Here is a 14581-nt window from a genome sequence, read left to right as displayed (position 1 = left end):
ACCAGGAAATGACGTTTGATTTTAATTTGCATACTGAAAGGCTGACCAATCACATAAAGGTAACACTAACACTGAACAACCTTGAAAATGTTACATCCATTACATTCGAAGTTCATTACACAACCAAATTCGGCACACTTCACATTGGATGGACTTCATAATTTAATTGTTAATCGGTGTCAGTGTCTACACTGGTGAAGATGATCTGAAACCAGGTGATGGGCGTGTCTTAGGAGAACTATGGGATGCCATGTTGTGTAACTGAAGCAATGAATCAGCTGCTTGGTAATGTTCCAAGTGGGAGGGCCATAAGGAACGTTGTAGTGACGTCATATCTTGCTATTCCTCATCAACCAATGGTGGTTCTCTCTCAAACCTCATGTGGAAAACCAAGGTGGGGGGAGGGGGGGTACTGAAATAGCTACTGGTTGAGAAGTTGGAATCTCTTGGAGGGGAAAATTAATTGATATACAATAACTGGTGCTCTGGAAATACTTGGTACATAATAATTGCGAGTGTCAATAAATACAATAACCACCATCATTGTATTGCATAAACAGATTATTTAAAAAATAATTTACGATTATCGTGTTAAGATCGGGATAAATTATATGATCAGAGGCCACTTTATTGGGTACACCTGCTCGTTAACACAAATAGCCTGCTCCTACAAACAGCGAATCATACGGCTGAAACTCAACTCAACTCAAACTGAAAGCATGCAGACATGGTGGGAAGGTTTACTTGTCGTTTCACCGAACATTAGAATGGACAAGAGCAACATCTAAGCAACTTTGACCATGGTATGATTGTTGGTGCTTGACGTAGTGGTTTGAGCTTCTCAGAAACCACTTCTTTTCTGGGATTTTCATTCAGAGAATGCTGAATGTGTGGCAGTTCTTTCAGTGAAAACGGCTTCTTGAAAACTTGTTCGAGCTAACAGAAAGGCCATAAATGCTCATATCAGCTTTTTACAACTGTGATTTGCAGAAGGGTATGTCTGAATGCACAATGTGTCAAACATTGAAGCTGATGGCTACAGCAGACCATACTGGGTTCCACTCTGGTCAGCTAAGAACAGGAAGATGAGGCTGCACTGGGCACATGATTGCCAAAACTGGATGATTTAAGATTGGAAACCCTGGATGATTTAAGATTGGAAACCCATCACATGGTTCGACAACTCTTGACTTCTGCTGTTACATGCAGATTGTAGGGTCAGAATTTGGCGTAAATGGAATTAATCCATGGATCCGTCCTGCCTCATCTCAATGGTGTGGGCTGGTGGTGGTGGACTAATGGTGTGGGGCTTGTTGTCTTGGCACACATTAGGCCCCTTAATACCGATTGAGCATCATTCGAATGCCATAGCATACCTAAGCATTGTTGTTGACTATGTGCATCCATTTAAGGGCACAGTCTACCATTTTTTAATGGATACTTCCAGCAGGATAATGTGCAAAGTCCCAGGGCATCCATCATTTCAAGTTGGTTCCAAGAGCATGTCAGTGACTTCAGTTTACTCCAATAGCCTGCAGAGTCCCCAGATCTCAATCTAATGGAGCACCTTTGGGATGAGCGGGAACAAAGTTTTCAACAAGAATGTGTGGCCCGAAAATCTGCTGGAACTGTGATGCTATCAAGTCAGCATGGCCAAAAATCCCTAAGCAATCTTTCCAGTACCTCATTGAATGCATGCTATGAACAATTCAAGCTGTTCTGAAGGCAAAGCGTGTCCTAACCAGCACTAGATGGGTGTGCCCAATAATGGTGAATTAGTGTATATTCTGTGCATAGGAGTCTTACTAAGTCAATATTTTGAAACATTTTAATATGTATGCTACTGCCATATTCTTGAATCCTATCAATCCCAGTACCCCTAGTTAATGATCAATATATTTAATGGCAAGATATGTATATAGAGGTTGTTTTTGTATTTGTCTAGAGAGATACACAAGTTTAGATGCCACTGATACAAGCTGGAGTTGGGGGACATTTGATATGGGAAGTTTCATGGTGATGGTATTAGTTTCAGATTTTTAACTTCTTTGATTAAACCAAACATCTATATGCACATGACCTTTTTGATTTCAACTCATTTTATTTTACACAGAAACATTTTATTGAAGCAGGCATAATGCATTTCTTATTGGGATGGTACTAACAGGACACCCTGCTGCATTATCTTTGTTTTGTGATTCAGGACTAGCTGTAAGGACCTAATGTCAGGTGAAATTAATTCCAAAATAATCTTTCCATCTATATTTTGTTCCCTGAAACATGTTGGCATACATATCTGTCCAAATCAGTAAGTAGGCCGCTATCGTAAGGATAGCTAGCTATATAGACGGTTGTTTCCGAGCTAGCTAGCTAGCTAGCCATCAAGTATATGTATACAAATGATCAAAGCTAGAGGTAACTAGCTAGCTGCCAGGTATCCATCACAACAGTGATGCATAATTAGTATATAGTCCTCTTTCTTTCATACAGAAGAAATTGCCCTTGTTCACATGAAGCTCGTAATCGAGTCAAGCATAGGTGGTTGGCTAACTAAATGAAAAAGTAATCTTGCTGTGCTACGTCAGTAAATAAGTTACAAAATATAATCATTTGGCTTTTTATGTTAATCATGTGCTGTTTATATTTTTAAGAGTTTTTCCTAGGTCAAGGTATACAACAAATTAAAACCTTGTCTGATACTTTCACCAAGCAAGCCTTTTTGCTCAATTTTAAGTTCAAGTTTTAAGTTCAATACTTAATTGCCATGTCAAAACAAAGTTGATTGGAATTTGTCTTTATGCAGCTCAGATTAAATACTATATATCCCATACAAAATACAACATCACAAATACCCAAGCAGCACAGGATCATAATAGAAAAGCAGATCATTTAGAAATTCAGATCATTTAAAAAGTTGAGACCATTTTAAAAGTTAAGAGCTGAATTATAGTGCCTCGTGGCTTTGGGGAAGGCCCTGTTCAAGTGAGAGGTTCTGCATTTTATGCTTCTCTATTTCCTGTCTGATGGGGGATGAATGAAGGAGGAATTTGCTGGGTGAGAAGGATGGGTAGTTATGCGTTTCGCCTTCCTCATTATTCTGGTATTGTAAAGTGAAGCAATTGAAGGTAGACTGCAACCAATAATTTTTTAAGTGTGAAAACCACCTTTTCAAGCTGGGCCTTTCTGACTGACACCAAACCTTTCCAGCTGTTGAAGGAAATAGTGTCACTGGTGAGCTTTACTGGTGTTAGGCTGGTGTTTAGTTCCCATGATTGCGATTGGTGAATAGAGTCCCCAGTAAGCGGAAGGAGGGGGACCCACTCCACCGCTTGTCTATTAATGGAGAGAGGGAGATGATCTACTTCCTTCTTTCTAAAGTCAATGACCAGCTCTTCAGGTTTTCTTTAGTTGTGTAATCTCTCAAATTTGCCTCGGTCCTTAATTAAAATGATCAAGCTTTTCTTGTATAACCACACCTTGTAACATGTATCGTGGTGTAACGTGCATTGAACAGTACTAATCGATTGATTAGATGTTAAATTTAAGCTAAATAAAATAAATCAATTAATAGTTGAGGTGTTAAAGCTTCATAAAATAAGTTATTTGGTCAGGCAAAGTCACAAAGTCAGTAACTTTGAGTACAGAATTGACCTAAGGGATCATTTGAATCATGAGTCTCCTAAACTCAATTATAAGAATTAAGTAAGCACACAAAACCCATGGGCCTTATTTATTCTATCAGTGATAAATCTGTGAACAAATTTGATTGTTGTGTGTATGCACATTTTCACAGTATCAGATTTATCTGTAAGATTGTGAACATAACCCAAGATCAAACAAGTGAACTAAGTGGAAGTATAATGAGCTTATAAATAATGCATCTGTACACCCAACATTTGATCAGCTGAGCACTGGCAGATGGCAAACCACTGACAGTGATATTGCAGGGTGGAAATGCCATGATTTACTATGGGAAGACATATGAATTTATAGTAATAGTTTTTTGAGGCACTGGGTGTAGATATAGTTCTGCTCACTCAAAGTGCCTTCCAGAAACTATTAATAAAATTCCAAGGGTCACATCAAAGATTGGTGGGTACAATGGTAATGGACTAACAACCATTGTACCTGCCAGTCTAGTGCATATCTGAACTTTGGAACAGCACTTGTAATGCTTTCAACAGCCCCTACCACACCATACACTGACATCCAGAAAAACAACAGACAACTCAGTGTAAAACATAATCATACTGACAACTTCCATACTGGGCGAACTTGCTGGCATGCAATCACACTGCACAGCACTGTGGAAAGTCAACACACTCTTGGGCAAAGTTAGCAAGATTAGTCAGTCCAATTCTGGACCATGGGGCACATCACTGTACCAGAGGAAAATGTATTAGCTAGATATTCCAACCAAGATCTCCCTTTGCTTCCATGTCTTTGTAGCTGGATTAAAAAAGTTTTATTTTGCACAATTTATATATGGAAAATCAATGCCACAGAAGCAAAATTTAGTTTTAAGGGTAATCTAGATGGCATGGAAGTAAATACTTCTGCCAAACATAACACAAATTCCTATAGCCTTCTCACATGCCATATCCACTTCAGGTTTGGGCATAAAACCTTTATAAAACTCCATATTAAATGGACAGTTAAATAATTTATTATATAGAATATATTTTCCATATTTAGAGACAATACAACAGACTAGAATAACCCAGATCTGTGATGAACAGAACCGTGAAAAGTCAAGCTTTTAACAGGGCAAATACAATCATATCACATAATTATAATAAGCTGATTGAATGGTCTGCTATTACTGAATAAGCACACTTAAATTTCTAAAAAAATCCTCTATAGAAGAAACAATATTCACAAAAAAGCAGGCAGGTATTTATTGGGTAAGAAAGTAGACACAATTTTAATTACACAATTCAACTTATAACCAAAAGGGATTCATGATGTTAAGACTACCGTATGAAAAAAGTCTAAATCAATGTACTCAAAGGCAAATGCACAACGGACCATCTTACGAACCAAAATTATGTAGTGACAATCTGAACACTTCATTACAACAGATCCACTTGTTGTCAATGTTCTTCAGGAGAAACATCTGGTGAAAGCCCATCACCTGGTCTTCATCAGCCTTTCAAAATAAAATAAAAATATTCAGTATAGAGGGACCAGTGAAACTTATTCTTCAAATTATCTTGATAATTGAGATTATCAGATTTCATCTTCTGAAAATAAGATACAAATTGTATCTGGTTGTGCAACATCCCAATACATCACATACATACGGTACCTGTGCAAAAATTAAAAGTAAAATAAATGTCACAAAATATCTTTATAACTAAATTTTATGACTAAGAACCCCAAGTACTTCTATTAAACGGTTTGCAACTTTAAATAAACCATCATGTCATTACCATAGCAGGGTTACAGTTTAAATGCCTTTATTAATTTACTAAATGCATGCATGGGAATCAATAGCTCAGGCGGTTACTGTAACACAAGAAAGTAACAGTAAATGTTTATAAGTCTCCATCCATCACCTTCAGTTGTCCCACAACCATGCTGAGAACGCAGCTGTCTGGGGTGGGCTGGTGGTCTTGTGCAGTGATGCTGTGCTGAATGGTCTTAAAGGGCAGGCTCTGACAAGAGAGCAAAGCTGTTTTTCAGTACTAGACTAATTTTATCCTACTAATTCACACAAGGTACTGGAAATAAACAGTGTAAAGATTGAATAATGTTTTAAAAATACAACATTTTACTACAGTATCATGAAAGTAAGATCACTTAGCTTACAATTATGCACATTCATAATGTCATATAGTTATGTTTAGCTTTATTGTGAAAAATGTGGCTGTGGGGTTGGTTTGAGCACTGGAGATTCATACAGTGTCACTTACATTGATTTTGCCCATGATAGCATTTTTGCCCTGAAAGCCTACTCCTTCCCATGTCAAACAAGAGGAATCGGTCTGGAGAAAAACAAACACTTTTTTATACCACAGAAGAAACCCACACAACCAAATCCACTAGAACACAATAATGTGAGTACTATACGAGCTGCTAAAGTAAAAAAAAAAACCCAGATTCAACTTTTATGTATTTGTTAGCGCTCGTCACAGTTCATGATTCAGACCACGTGCGTTATGGCTCCTCCAACTATTGCAATTATCCAGTTTAATCCACTGACCAGCAGTGACATGCGTTTTCAGAAATTCAGATAGGCGGGTACGGCAATAGCTCTGCCACAGGTTAAGTATATGCAGTTGATCGGTGTTAGTTACTTACATAAATGTCTGCGAGGTTAACTCGATTTGAGTCAAATTGTTGATAATAATGTTGCACGAAGCCAGCGCCGATTTGTTCCCACACCGGTTTTTCTGCCATTGCGATTCGGGACTGGAATTATCTGCATTTAAGCGATAGGAAAGATGGGTTATCCACGTTTAGCTAAGCTAGCAAGTGAGCGCTACTGTACTTCCAAGTAGGCTAGACGAATAACTAGCAAGTTACAGACAACATAACTTTTTTCAACCAACGTAAATGCTTGACTAGTTGGATACACGTATTTGAATTATATTTCAAATCATTCGCAAGTGCCAATCGCTGCATACACACTGCTGACCGAGGAATCTACACTTACCTTTCAGCGCGCCAGAAAAAAGAACTCCCGCTCTACCCGGAAAGAGGCGAACATTGTAACTAAATAGGAGGGCTTTCCTTTGATACATGCGTAGCTCATAGGACACCGCAAAGTGGGAGGAGTCGGTTTCATTGAAAAAGAAAAATTCAAGTGGCATTTTAGGTCATTGTTTTTTCCCTTTGGTAATGTATTTACAGCTAACATTATCTTCATATATATTCGTGTTCTTTTCTTCCTCAAAGAAGTGGCGCAGGGAAACCACCACCATACAGTGACAGTATTTTTTAAATTTTTTTATCACTCTTCATGACAGAATTTCTAAAGGACTTTCAGATAATTGGTTTTATGCTCATTAAACTGCTTTTATGATTTTAAATCACAAATAGCCTTTCACGGTTTAAGAATTGTAGCAGCCAGTGTAGAACTTTGGTTTATAATCATACTAGGAACAGCCAGCTTTAGTTCCTCAGTTGGGGGGAAATGTGATTTTTAGAGGTCCAAGCTGCAAAGCTGCTGGAACCCTATTGAGTTTGTGTTCTGATTTTTTTTTTTTTTTTTTTTTTTTTCTGCCCTAAAAATGTTTGCACACCAAAAACTATATCTGTGCATCAACCAAACATGACAGCTAGGTTATAGTCACCCACGACTCAGATTAGAAATTACTCAGATTAACCAGGTGGTGGCACTGCAGCAAGGCCCAACCCATTTTGGCCTATAACTCTTGAACCGTTCAGGCTAGAATATAAATTGTTTTCCCCCAAATTGCCTTTTGGACAACAAAGAATGCACCGTATTGGATTTTCTGATGTTTAGAATTTTTTGTTAAACATTAAATATCAAACTCGTCCCAGACGGTTTGACTGATTTTCAAGAAATTTAGTATACATCATCTATTCATGAAGATCTAAAATCCCTGTATACAATCCCAGTATTAGAAAAGTTTCTGCATTAAAGTAGCCTACATAGCCGCAGTAAGCCAATGAATTTTGTAGGCTTGTCCTCTGTCGATATAATGAGCTCTGACTCCTGAATGCAATGGCCAATCATCACAAAAATTGAGAACTCAGATGTACTGTCCATTAGGTTTAAGCCTATCCAGTTTGGTGTAAATCCGTCAATAGGTGGCACTATAGTAAATAAATGGTCATAACTCCTAAACCAATTGCTCGATCAAGTAGAAATCTTGAATGCTGCATGTTGGTCGAAGGTCCTATCAAAATCTATAAGGACGAGTTGATTGCTCAAACATGGCCACCATCAGCGAATCAAATATCAGCAGCCCTTATATTCACTTAGCTACTACAAATCATCACAATATTTTGCAGGTTTGTTTAGGATGTGTCTAGTAGCATTAGGTAAGAAAGTGTATTTTATTGTCCAAATGATGGTGCTATTAGAGCAAGGTGAAAAATGTGCAACTTTAACAGGTCATTACTATTAAGCCGTTTGTCTTGGAGACATGGGACTAGATGCCTCTCCTCAACATAGACTCATATCTCCTTTGAGAAATTTGTACAAAACTTGATATTTTGCATCAACTCATTCACTATCTATACCTGCTTATCCTGGGCAGGGTCACGGGGGGTGCTGGAGCCTATCCCAGCATGCATTGGGCAAGAGGCTTGACAGGCCGCCAATCTATCGCAAGGCACACACACCATTAACAATTTAGAGTCTCCAAACAGCCTACCTGCATGTCTTTGGACTGTGGGAGGAAACCGGAGTACCTGGAGGAAACCCACGTGGACACGGGAAGAACATGCAAACTCCACCAAGAACCCACAACCTTTTTGCTGTGAGGCGACAGTGGTATCCACTGCACCACCGTGCCGCCCTGCATGGACTCATGAAGATCTAAAATCATAGCATAAAGAATGGTTCTACGTTACGAGGCCACAGTAAGCCAATTAATTTTGTGGGTGTGGCCTCTATTGATAAAATGAGCTCTATCTTTTTTTTTGTCAAAATGTCCCAATATACCTTTATATATATAAGTTTCCTCCTCAGTTACAATGGATAGAGAAGGCTAAATAACCTAAAAAGCAAACATCCACCACCAAACGGAACACCTAAGGATAAAAGCTATTGGATCTGAGCTTTGGTACATGGTACACGACCACACACAAAATAGGTTTAGGTGTGATAAATTTCCAAGCTCATCAAGGAACCTAACTTACACCCATTAAGTTCAACAGATAAGATTTGACAGAAGTGTTGGGGAGATTATTTAAAAACACTAGCCTGGATACTATGTCCATAAGACTATTGTATTAATCTAAAATCTGGTGTTCCTTCTAAAGAACATTCATTGAAAACATTTCCTTTCATATGCTCGTTTCTGACCCTTGTGAAAAAAATCATAAGTGGATGCATAAAACCTGGGCAAAGATGAAATGAGGGAAATGCACAACTGAGGTGAATTGTTGAGACTGCAATAAAAAGACATGACTTTATTTAGTATTTAGTATGTACATCAATGATAGATTATCAACAGCAATGAGAGTACTATGTTTGAATTTACCAAAAGCGTACAATGAGGATGAGAAATGTGAACAAAGCCGAAAATGCATGCGCACAAACACAAGCTGTGGATTAGAATCTTCTATAAAGGAAAAGTGGAAATAATATTTTATCATTAACTCAATACTAGTAAATGCATCAATTTAAAATGTATAAACAGAATGGCAATGTGCTCAACATTTAGGTATATAAAACAAACAACACGTATGCCTATATACACCAGTAAGTACTAAAACATTTATTTGGAAATTGCTCATTTGGAAATTGTGAAAAGTTCCTTTACATGTCAAATATCATATTAAAGTCAATTTCTGCAGAAATTACTTGTACAATTAAGTGTTGCGCAGGTTTACAGTTCCATGTACTGTACTATCCACCCAGTTAGGCCAATTTGCCCTGTTAGTCCATCTGCAGCCAGTTTAAGGAGTCCATCGCACCAATCCCTCCAACCACATCAATACCGACTTCTCTTTACACTGAGGCAGAGGGGGTTTTAACAGACAAAAAAGGCAGGCACTTTCTGCACAGGATCTTAGTAAACAAACCATTTAAAATCAACGATAATGTTTGGCTACACAAAGTTGGCTGCTCGGAGTGCAAGGTCCAGATTCTTTGTTCGCTACACCGGCGGACTCAGGGACTTCGATAAGCTGCACATCTGCGAATGCTAAAAAGGACAGTATTGCTTGTTAAAAGCTCTGCACCAAAGACCACACGATCTTCCGAAGGATATGTGTTATTGCCTCCAACGTCCAGGCAGTCGAGCACTGATAAAAAGAGCATTTCCCCGGTGGTGGAAGTGGGAAATGAAGTTTCTGTGCTGGGATCACTGTCAATGATCTGCATGTGATGTGAAGTAATCCTCAGTCCTGAATACAGAGGGCTCCTGATGGTGCTGCTGTTGCCTTCGTGGGCTCACTGGCTTCTACAAAGAAGTCCATATTTTAAAAATCAATCAACCAAGGAAAGCATTATTGTCAAATTACCAATATTTGCTAATCCAGTAATTTGTCATGGTCCTTTCCCATTCAGCATAAGCAACAATGATATGAAACATGACTATGCAATCCATATTTACATGCACATTAGTTAAATACAACATAACCCAAAGCTGTACAACATACAAAATAAAATAAAAAATAGTTAAGGAAAGTAGATTTCAAGGATTTATTATTCCTACCCAGATGTACACCATGAAGAGCGAAAACAAACCTGGCTTTCACTCAACTGTAAATCTAGATTGCCCACTCAATAAACTACTTGTTAGATTAGATGAATGTACAGCCTTTATTGTCTCTTGAGAAGTTTCCAGAATTACAAGACCTGCAGAACTGAAACCATTGCATGGCTGTACTGTGTCCTTCCTCATACAAGTATTTATATGTTACAAGCTTCATAAAATGGCAGGTAGCTTCATTGAAAAAGATCATACACCAGCATAAATTACAATCTTGTATTTGCAACTGCACTACATCCTTTGGAAAGAGTATGTAGTTGTGTAACTGCTAACTGTACATGCAGACCATCAGCTGTAAGCTGTAATGTAGGTCAAATCCTTACGTTCAGAAATCCGGGGACGTTCATTGTGCGGAATATCTTCTTGAATGCTCCAGGGAGAGTGCCCTGTTCACCCTCTGCTTGCGCAACTTGCTCCTCCATTGCATTGACATTGATGCCAACCATCTTCACAAAAGCCTGGACATCACACAATACAAAACATGTCAACTGAGATGGTTGAGAACCATTTATCATTACAACCATTTCTGGGAAAACATTACAAATTGTACAGCTTTACATGTAGCTACAGAAAACCCCAGTCTTCTAAATGTTTCAACTGCGTAATTAAAATGTTCTAGTAATCAAGCTTTAAGAACATCTTTCTAAGTAACAAAACTTACCTCAAGTTTATCAATTTTTCTGTAAATTTCTCTCATTTCTTCAGATTTTTTGTGAATTTGAGGTAGATTTTCATTGACAACCTGAGATGTGTCATTCCGGATCTGAGAAAGAAAACAACAGTTATTACACAAGGAAAAAAATCCAGATGTGCCTGTTATTATTATTTGCTACAACTTTTCCACTGATTCTAGAGTACCATAGTTATTTCGCTGCCCAAATTCCACTGCTCTACTTATTCCCATTCAAAACAATGGTTGTCCTCTCTAGAGATAACATTAAATGTATGACACTAGTGCTTCCATAACATCTTTTAAACTTGATCTCACAAATGTGGCATGCTGGCGACTCATAATTCTAATCAAATTTTGCATCCCTTCTACAGAACTATAATTTAGAGTATAGTACAGTTATGTCACAAACACAAATGGGGGTGATATAATCCAGCTCTGTCAAATCCATATCTTCAAACTGCAATCTTGAGTCGGACAAGTGAGGCTAACATATAGGGGTTTAAGTATAAGACGACAAATTGACTTAATTCAAATGCCAAATGTCAAACTGTTTACTCGATCTATTTTTAAAAGGAATAAAATGGGTAGGTACCATGTCAAGCATTCCAACGAACTCGTCCACACGAGTCAGCATTTCTTCCAAGCTCTTCTCTAAACTGTGGATCTGAGGAAACAAAACACGGATCTGGATATTTAATTTATACTTGCATTTGACTATTAAAAATCAAAGTTGATTTTCATCAAAAAATGTTTTATGTAGGTTCGTCTTCATCTTTAAACGAAGGCAGTGTCACTTCCGTGTTTACGCCACACAGAACATTTATAGTGATGAACTACGACTGGCCAACATAATTAGACTACGATATATACCATACACAAACGACGAAATTAATTAGTTGTATAATGTGCAGAGGGACAACAACACAAGGCTCTTTGTTGGACACGTAGTTAGAATGTTTCCTTAATATTTCACTACGTCTTCCCTATTTAAAATGTCTGGAAGCCCTGGCGCTGGACATGGTTTTAAACAAGAAAGCAAATAACCTTTCTCAGAACTGCAACACTGTAAAGCCTGTCTTGTTTTGTGTTTTAAAGTATGCACTTACCTCATCGGTTGCAGTGGCCCTGATGTAAGAGGAATAACTATGTGCAGTTTGCTGCAGCAGCAGCAACTGTTCGTCTTCGTCCCCCTGTTCAGGCTGAGAGACCACCGCACTGAAGCTCTGACTCTGCGAGACCGTGCCGCTGCTGAGTCCTTCGCTCACCATCGACAAACTGCTTTCGCTCTGGGACACAACACCGCTGTCTCTGCTCACCTCGGCGCTGGACTCTTCCAGCGGAGACAGCTGCCCCAATCCACCTATTCGTAAATCCATTTTACTTCGTCGATCTCTTTCTTTCCTTCTGTACCCTGTTTGTCGTCCAGCTGACTCAATCACGTGGATAAACTGTAAACGTCGACGGTGGCTTGTATGGATCAATTACAGTCAAACTGAGTAGCGCGATTTTTTCACAGTCTCAAAGAAGGTTTTTCTCACTGAACTGCGTAAGACTTTTTCTAAATGTTTAACAGTTCATATCTCGCATTGTCCTTCGGATAATCGGGGCATATGGAGCATTTTTATTTTACGTGCAAATATTTCCAGTTGTTTAATCACACAAATGAGGTCAAATACATCTAGCATTTGCTGACCCGAAAAATAAAAATGTTCTCTATCTTCTTTCCTAAGAGGTTTAGGCTTATATTTCTGCCCAAGGGGTTTTGCCCGGAGCTCACTTTAGGACCAGTGAGCTATATTTATTATCAGACCTACTTTAACGCAACAATAGGATATAGCCTACCTATATAATAATGCAGGGTATTAAATTCGAATTTATGGCACCTAAACCTGCTGCAAGTTTCGGCTAGGTTTAACACGGTACAAGAGCATTTATATTCCCCTAAAGCTGTGTGCACACAACGATTCTGGAAAATAAGTAGCGGATTTACTGCACGTGATGAAGATACTAGTTACTTAAGAACTGAGGTACACCAGAGCCACGGCAGGGTTGAGTAGGCACAACACACGTTAATTATACATCAAATAGCCTAAACGTAAAAACGAACTACTACTATCACTATTGCCATTTCACGGATGGTGCACTGTATTACTATAATAAACATTACGAGAATTGTTTATACAGGTAACTCTGGACAACACGGTTTCGACAAAATTACAAGTTTAATTCTATTCCGACACGGTCCCAATGGCTCACACTGATTAGAGGACGGAGTCGATAAATGTTTCAAAATATAAGAACCAGATACATGTTTTTCTTTCTTATAAGGTTACATGCCTTTTCAGATTAACATGAGGATATGTTCTCTTACAAATATTGCGAGCCTTTTGTAGACTTTAGTTCATGTCAATGGAGTCTATAAATAATCTATAGCCCTACATGCGTAATTTCACTTGAAATAAATGTTTTGTACTCTATATACTCTACTTATTTTCTAGGAAATAATGTTGACATTGTAAATGGGTTTCTGAATGCAGTGTGAACATTTTCTCTGGAGTTTCAATCTGCTAGAGGCAAGGCAATTGACAGTTATTCAAGTATTAAATAAACATTTCTAATACACCCTGTCTAGCTTGGATTCCTGTTTTTTTTCTCTCAAGTTATTAACAATCAAAAGGGAACTTGATGCAGTGCTATGTATATATCTAAAGGGAAAAAATCTACATACAATGCAGCAAAGCATAGTTATGTGGACTTGCCAAGACACAAATTTACCAAAATTTCCCATTTACATATGCTATAATAATGCCACAGGTCAGTAAAATGTACTCCTTTTGTATAGCATATAGGAATATTAATACATTTAGCATTTAGAGATAACACCAGTTTTCTGGTTGTTTTTAAATGCTGTTTGGAAGTCCTTCATTGCTGGTGAAGGTGTATAATTTTGCTTGGGTTCATAATTTAATGTATTAAGTACATTTATGATTTCAGTATGGACTCTAGTCCTTCTTTAAAATATTAATAATGGAATAAAATCATACTCAAGTCAGGCTTGATGTATGATGACAAATGGGGTGGGCACTTGCAATATGTACTTTGATAAACTTAAAAAAATAACATACAGTAACAGCTGAGATTTCAATCCATCAGTTAAGTTTAACGATAAGTGTATTTCACCAATAATTTGAAAAATTAACATAATCATGCTTATAATATGTCAGTAATGCCTTTAACTGTCATTTTACTGAACTCAACAAAAAAACAACAATGGCAAACTCTTATAATAATTTTTTTAATTGGCCTTGGGGCAAAAATTATGGTTGTAATTTTGGACAAGCAAGTCCTGAAAATGCAGTGACTTTCATTTGTAAGGTTCATATAGGGTTTACTAGGCTGTATTTATATAATACTTTGGTACAAAGTGCTACAAATATATAGCAGTTTTTTTAAAATGAACAAACAGTAACAAAAACAAACCAGGTAGACAGGA

At 37.8% G+C, this 14581-nt stretch overlaps 2 protein-coding genes across 2 annotated transcripts; both read right to left on the bottom strand.

The window, feature by feature from the left end:
* Positions 1-4874: 4874 nt before the first annotated feature.
* Positions 4875-6758, bottom strand: nutf2l (nuclear transport factor 2, like). The gene is made up of 5 exons (XM_035428523.1): positions 6659-6758; positions 6304-6424; positions 5916-5987; positions 5559-5657; positions 4875-5149 (listed from the first exon to the last, which is right to left on the bottom strand). The coding sequence occupies exons 2-5, from the start codon at positions 6400-6402 to the stop codon at positions 5033-5035; spliced, it is 387 nt and encodes a 128-aa protein (XP_035284414.1). The 5' UTR covers positions 6403-6424; positions 6659-6758; the 3' UTR covers positions 4875-5032.
* A 2316-nt stretch (positions 6759-9074) lies between these two features.
* On the bottom strand, positions 9075-12548 carry bloc1s4 (biogenesis of lysosomal organelles complex-1, subunit 4, cappuccino). Its single transcript, XM_035428096.1, has 5 exons — positions 12195-12548; positions 11681-11752; positions 11077-11178; positions 10739-10873; positions 9075-10103 (listed from the first exon to the last, which is right to left on the bottom strand). The coding sequence occupies exons 1-5, from the start codon at positions 12462-12464 to the stop codon at positions 10011-10013; spliced, it is 672 nt and encodes a 223-aa protein (XP_035283987.1). The 5' UTR covers positions 12465-12548; the 3' UTR covers positions 9075-10010.
* Positions 12549-14581: the final 2033 nt, after the last annotated feature.

The sequence above is a fragment of the Anguilla anguilla genome, chromosome 8 (genome assembly GCF_013347855.1).
Source record: "Anguilla anguilla isolate fAngAng1 chromosome 8, fAngAng1.pri, whole genome shotgun sequence".
Lineage (NCBI taxonomy): Eukaryota > Metazoa > Chordata > Actinopteri > Anguilliformes > Anguillidae > Anguilla > Anguilla anguilla.
Note: the sequence above shows the minus strand (reverse complement) of the source record. Positions and strands in the feature narration are given on the sequence as shown.